This window comes from Tympanuchus pallidicinctus, unplaced genomic scaffold, assembly GCF_026119805.1.
Source record: "Tympanuchus pallidicinctus isolate F22 unplaced genomic scaffold, pur_lepc_1.0 scaffold9, whole genome shotgun sequence".
In the NCBI taxonomy this organism is placed as follows: domain Eukaryota; kingdom Metazoa; phylum Chordata; class Aves; order Galliformes; family Phasianidae; genus Tympanuchus; species Tympanuchus pallidicinctus.
The window spans coordinates 14,329,067-14,335,888 of NW_026294813.1; the positions used below are offsets into that span (position 1 = coordinate 14,329,067).

At 49.3% G+C, this 6,822-nt stretch overlaps 1 protein-coding gene across 1 annotated transcript; it reads right to left on the reverse strand.

Moving 5' to 3' along the window:
* Window positions 1-724: 724 nt before the first annotated feature.
* PMAIP1 (phorbol-12-myristate-13-acetate-induced protein 1) lies at window positions 725-3,669 on the reverse strand. Its single transcript, XM_052670606.1, has 2 exons — window positions 3,521-3,669; window positions 725-3,327 (listed from the first exon to the last, which is right to left on the reverse strand). The coding sequence occupies exons 1-2, from the start codon at window positions 3,570-3,572 to the stop codon at window positions 3,215-3,217; spliced, it is 165 nt and encodes a 54-aa protein (XP_052526566.1). The 5' UTR covers window positions 3,573-3,669; the 3' UTR covers window positions 725-3,214.
* Between the last annotated feature and the right edge of the window lie 3,153 nt (window positions 3,670-6,822).

A 6,822-nucleotide genomic window follows, 5' to 3' on the forward strand; every position in this document is an offset into this window, starting at 1 on the left:
GCTCGGGGTGAGTCAGGGCCCTGCAGACAGGAGGTGGGGGCTTTGTGCCCCATAGGGCAGGTTGCTGCATGGCACTATGATGCCTTTGGTACTTTTGTCATTTACCAGATTCAGAATCTTTGGTCAGAGTTTTATCCCTCTTTAGTGCTGGGAACCTGTGTCCCGTGTGGCACTTTGGGCAGCATCTTGGGTTCTCCATGTCCTTGGACCTCAACTTTGAGGAGGAAGGTCTGTGCCACCCCTTGCTATTCCCTCATGGTAAGCAGTGTGGAATTTCACCCCTTTCAGGGCTCCAAGATCAGACTTCAGAGAAATTAGAAATCTGGCCTTAATGAAACACAGCATCTCCTTCTGCCTGCATCTAAAAACAAAACAAACCCCAAAACTCAGCTTCAATGTTTGCCCTTCACTGGTGCCTGAAGATTCTCTGACATAAAGCTGCAAAGCTCTGGTGGTGGTAATAGTGCCCCTGGCAGGAGCAGACTTCTAGAAATTGCTAGAACAGGTGCCTCGATGTCTCATTTTGAAGTTCATGGGTATGGTTATGTGTTGTTATGTGTTGCTCCTCTTAAACGATGCTGCTCTCCCAGCGGCAGTCTGCTGTTGGTCTGGTGTGTGCCCTCTGACTTCCACCTATTTGGAAGGAATCCGTGTAATATGATTGCTCATTTACAACCCTCAGAAAAACTGGAGTTATAACAATGACTCATTTTTTTTGCTTGCACTTCACATTTATTATCTCAACAAGAATTCAAGACATACATGCATGGGGCATATAGGGAAATATCTGGCCTTAAGAAAAACAAAACCATGTTGATACATCATATAATAGCAAATGCTCTGGGGAAGCAACAGAAGGAAATGTGGGGAGGACATTAGCAGGCTCATGTACTGGCACTGATCACCTGGATACAGACATTTTCCTGAGCTCACTCGATGCTAGCACTAGACAACCCTTGAAAAAACAAAAACATTTCACAAAAAGCAAATATTCCTTACAGATCTAGGCAGAAAAACATTTGCACTGGTATTTCATGCAGATGCCCCCATCATAATGCGTTTATGAGGACAGATTTTTTTTTTTTTAATAACATTTGTGTTGAATTATTGCCCGTGCTCCTTGAACTCCTCTGTAGGAGCCTAATTTCCTACAGAGTTTCAAAGCAGCATGAAGCAGAAGACCTTTATCCAAATATATTTCAGCTCCTGATGTAAATGCTCTGTGCTCCTGAGCCAGGCACAGCCCACAGGGTGTCACCAGGCCATGCAGCACTGCTGTTCCTATTGATTGCAGGGCAGGCAACCTTACTGAGCAGCACGCTGGTGTTTAACTAAAACTCTTTGCATTCAGTTTTTTTATACCTGGAAAACTGGTGTCTGTAGATGTCAGTGAAACATGTTGCTTTCCAACAAGAAGATGAATTACAGCTATTCCTGCTCCTGCTTAGTGGTCAGTGCCAAGGAGCAGCAGCCTCGTACAGCTGGTTGTGGCAGAGCAAGCAAATCTGTCAGCTATGTCCTAGCAGCTTTGCAAAGGCAGAGGAAGGAGAGCAAGCTGTGAAACACAGGGTATAAATAAAACCAGAAAATCATTACCAGGCAGGAAAAACTGAACTGGAATTCAGGAGGTGCAGCTACCCATCCTTACACAACACAAATACAGCTGCATACCAAAGCAGCACTCATCTAGAGGAGCAAGTGCGTGGCCTCACCTGACTTTCTGTGCTACATCTCCTGAAGGAGATGGGTGTTCTGTGCATCTCTGAACACTGACTGAAGAGGTAGCGACAAATGTCAACAGCTAAGGCCGTTTTATTGCTAGTGTGCACCCTTGAAAGAACACTGCTCAGGAGCAAGACGTGGCATGCAGAGGTGGCACATGTCTGAGCTGTGCAGCTCCTCCGGAGCCAGCAAGGGGAACTCCAAGTTACAGCAGCACATTGCCCCTCTCCGGGTACTGCAGCAGCTCCATCTTTATGGAAACAAAATGGGGGTGCCGTGAAATGAAAGAGAAAGTACAAGGGAAGGATCTTCCCTTAAAGAACTATTGAAGATTGCGGCTGTTTATCTGTACTGACTGTAACAATCCGTTTTATGATTTCTTCAAAGAGAGGCAGCTGCCTTCTTTGAAAAAACGACAATCTGAAGAAAATTCGAGTTTTGACTCAGATTCAACTTTGTGGTCTGTTGATGAGTTATTGTGTTACTTAGAAAAGCACACAGTGGTGTTGTATTGTCATCAAGGACTTCTTTTCAGTGTTGGAAGAAACTGTCCACTCAACACACATACCTCAACATCAGCATTTGTACAATATACATTCGTATCACTTATTTAATGATTACTACATTATGTTCCCCTCTGTAACGTGAGAAGTACTTCCTGTATCATCAGAAAACATAATGCTTTATTCTGGTTAGTATGAAGTACATCCATCATGTTTTGAGCATTTGTTCATACTACTCTTCGAGCCTAAAGAAGTAGCATTCGCTTAACAGTTCTCTGAAATCCTCCTCTCCTACAAGGGGGCTATACATATTTATATTTTATATATATGTAATATATATATATGCAAATATATACATACATATAATATACAGACTAGAACTATGCAACGTCACATTAATTCACAGAATTGCAATTTTTTTTTTTATCCCCAAAGCCACTTGTTACAACAAATAACCTTTAAATTAAGGCAGTGGTTTTAATGAACGGATGAGATATCCCCAGCACCACCACTTCCCCGTCCAGCAGAATCCAAGCTGTAGAAGATAAGAGCAGTCAGAACCTCAACACCGGCTTTCACCTCGTGATTCGTGCCCACGTTCCACAACCCTTAGTTCTTTCTCTGCTTCGGAACCTTCTGTCCACAGTTCTGGGTGGGACGTGGGATGTGAAGGCAACAAGGGAAGCAGGGTTCTCACAGAATTCCCCAGCCCCGAGAAGGACAAGTTCCAACCTGCCCCACATCCCCCTGCAGAGCGGCGAGGGGCTGTGCTCATCACTTTGTTTTCTGCTTGGCATCCATAAAGCATAATAACGCTGTAACACTTCCCACAGGAATCACGTAGCGACAGCCATCCTTCGGTGGCTCCAGGTAGCAAAACACAAGTCAAGGAGCTTTCTCTGTCTCCCAGTGTAAGTGAAATCTCTCGTTCCAGATCTGCAAAGCCGAAATCTCCCCTCTTTCTTTTTCAGCACCGCGGGCGCGGCGGCTCACGTTTTGGGGCAGAAGAGTTTCGCGATGAGGTTCAGGACCTTCTGCCGTAGGTCCGCCTTGTCGCCGATCCTGCGCAGCTCCAGCGCGCACTCAGCCACCGCGTCCCGCTCTGCAAAACACGCGCAGGGCGATGGGGGTTTAATTCTAGCGAGGTCTTTTCGAGATAGCGATATCGGGGAAGGGAAGAAGAAGGCGAAGAAGAAAAAAGAGAAGAAAAAGGGAAAAACGTGTATCAGCCCCCCAGCCCCCCAAAAAATAAAAAAATAAAAAATTGAGACCTGTCTCCCTTCGCTTTTCCCTACCTGCAGGCGCGGCGGGCGGCGCAGGTTTGCGTATCGTCCTGCCAGGCATCATCGCGGCAACAGCTCCGCACGGTCCGGCTCGCTTCGGCTCGGCACCTCTCGGTTCAACGCGGGTCGGCGGCGGCGGGCGACTGCGGGCAGGCGGGGCGAAGCGCACCCTAAGAGCGGAGCTCGGCGGGGTTTTCCCTCTTTTGTGATGACGTAACGAACTGCGCGGGAATCCCTCCCCCCCCGGCCCGTGGCGGGAGCGTGTCGGAGCGCGCCCGGGCCGGTGGCGGTGTGCCGAAATAAAGCGTGGCGCGGAGCGTGGAGGGACGGGGTGTGTTGGGGGGAAGGGGATGGGTGTGAGGGATGGAAGGCTGTGTCTTCCGGCAGGGAGAGAAGGAGGGAGGTGTGCTCGTGTTAAAAAAAGGGTGGAGGGATGCGGTGGAGTGCATGGGCAATGAGGGGTGGAAGGATGGACTGTGCTTGGCACGGAGGCTCGGAGGAGTAGGATGTGGGCAAGCAGCAGCCAGTGACTGAATGTGCCTATGGTGGGCAAAGCGGCGCGAAGGGACCTCTGCCCACTGTTAGCCAGCAGGTACTCCTGGCACAGTTTTCTAAGGTTGGTGACCTTGTCCTCAAACCAGGTGGAACAAAAGGAGCTGACCCACACCTGCAGCTCGGGGTCCTTTCCTGCTGCTGGACCCTCGCACAGTGCCCGGGCGGCCCCGGCAGCCTCGAGTGCTCACCTGCAATTGCAAGTTGTGCTACGCGGAAGAAAAGCCAAAATTACCGTGTGGCCCTCGTGACTTTGTGATTGTAGCATACTTTCGGGAGAGCTGCCAGAGGTCTGTGAGTGAGTCACCTGTCTGCAGGATAGTTTGTGTTTACATGAAAACGAAAAAAAGAGAAAGAGAATAAGAAGGGCTGGACGTAACAAAGAGCTGATTTGTGGTTGGGTGCAGTGCATACCCACCTTTCGCACTGCAGTATTACAAGCAGGAAAAGATGCTGCAACAGGGCAGTCAAGAAGCGCTTCCCTGTGGGATCAGAGCCTCTGGAGCAAGTGTCCACAAAGCTGATGGATCTGCTCTCTGTGGGAAGAGGAAACTTCACCAGCTCAGCTCAGAGCCCCTTTTCCCTGTTTGTCACGGGGTGTCCTGGTGGAATCCACAGCGAGATGTGGATTTTGCACAGCTGAGGCTGCAGTACCGTGAGCTGCACTGAGCAGGCACACCAGATGTCAGTGCCCACTGGCACTTTCCTCTGTCTGAGAATGCACTGCCCTCATCTCTCACCTTTTAATATAAAACCTACATGGTATTTAAGCTTATTGGCTAGACGTGATATTTTTGTGTTCATTTCACATCCACACCAACATGTATGTTTGTAATGCAGGCCCATACGGGGAAAGCTGCCCTTTGACCTTTGATTCCTGTTACAGGAGAAACTCTCTCCAAACAGGTCTGTTGAGTTTAGGTGGTGGGAAGGCAGCAAGCAGCTCTGGGATGCATTGCCCCTGTGGCGGGTATCCCTTGGGCAGCACTGTGCACTGTTCACAACCCCATGAACAGTGGTGCTCAGCAGCTTCAGCAGCACAGGGAACAGGGACACACTGGCTCTCTGTGTTTTCCTTCCCACAGAACAAAAAGTGAGGAAGAGGAACAGAGGGGCAAAGCATGGAAAGAAGAATTGCTGTGAGCATTTGTTTATCTCGTTTAGGCAGAGCTAGAAAAATTTTGCTCTCCTGTGTCGATTTGGAGAGAGACATACTACTCAGGCATAAAAACCAGTGCCCTTCAATCTTGATATATCACCGAATCATGGAATCACTTTATGACTTGAACTAAAAGGGACCTCAAAGCCTCCAAAGCCCCAACCCCTGCCGTGGGCTGGTTGCCCCCCACCAGCTCAAGCAGGCCAGGGCCCCATCCAGCCTGGCCTTGAGCACCTCCAGGGATGGGGCACCACAGCTACTCCAGAAAGTCTGTGCCAGGACCTCACTGCTCTGTGAGTCAAGAATTTCTCCTTAATACCTAATCTAGCTCTATCTATTTCCCCTCTTTTAGTTTGTCCTATCAACTGTCAGACTGCGTAAAAAGTCAGTCCCTCTTCTGCTTATAATCTCCCTTCAAGCACTGGAAGGCCATAGTGAGCTATCTGTGCAGCCTTCTCTTCTCCATGCTGTCAAGACCAACTCTCTCAGCCCTTCTTCGTAGAAGAGATGCTCCATCCTTTGAGCATCTGCCCAGCTTAGCAAGGCTCCCTTGCCAAAAAGGGGAAGAGCCTTTAGAGGTAGCTCATCCTACTGCCCCTGCAGCAGCACCAAGAGACAGACTCTCTTCTTTTGAACATATGCAGAGAGGAGATGCTTCTCCCTGCCAGAGCAGTGGGGCACAGATCAGTAGACTAGCTGATTGGCAAGGTTCATTTATTTCTTTCTGTTTCTTGAGAACGGTGGTAGGGCAATAAGAAGAGTGGGAAACTTCAGTGTGCAAACTGGTTTAAGTAGTCAGAGCTCCTGCAGTGTTTAACTTTGCATGCCCTGCCACTGCAGCCCTCCTACATGCAGGGAAGGGAGCCCACTGCCACAGGAGGAGCTTGCTGGGTGCTGGTGGACAGTGAGGCTGTGGCCAGGGGCCACTCTTTGCTTTGCACAGTGTGGCAGAGTGAAAAATAGCCTGCTGTGGTTACAGACTGCCAATGAGCTCTGACATGTTTGGTTTCAGTTCCTCTAAACAAAGCAGCATGGCTGTGGGAAGAGCAGTGCCCCAGGAGACTGCTCCTTAGAGTGGTCTTGAAAGCTTGTGGGCCATGGGACCCCCATAGGCACAGCCTGGGGGAAATGGGTGGGAGCAGTGGTGAGCAGCCCTGGACCTCAGAGCCATTTTTCTGCTTATCAGCAACTGAGGATTGAGGGATTGTGCAGCTGGGAAGGGAGAATCCCAAGATGCAGTGCGTGGAGTCGTGCTGGTGTCAGGCATTGCGGTCTGAGCAGCACTGGGGATCAAGAGCAGCGCGTGACCAACCTGCAGCATGACTAATGCCAGTGGGCAGATGTGATGAAAGGAAAACGAATGCTGCAGAAATGAAAACAAGCAGGAGTGAAAGGAAAGCAAGTGTTTTTTTCTCTAAACTTCAATGCTTGTGCTGAATCAGCTTTGAGCAGCGCCTCTCTATAAAGTTAAATAAATCATTGCGATGTTACAAGAATCCTTCATTATTGAGTCCTGCAGCCCGGTGCTCGTTGCTCTGTACTCACCGAGGGGCTGTGTGCTGCTCTCTCCCTTCCTCTTTCTGCAGACTACATCTCGGCGGCT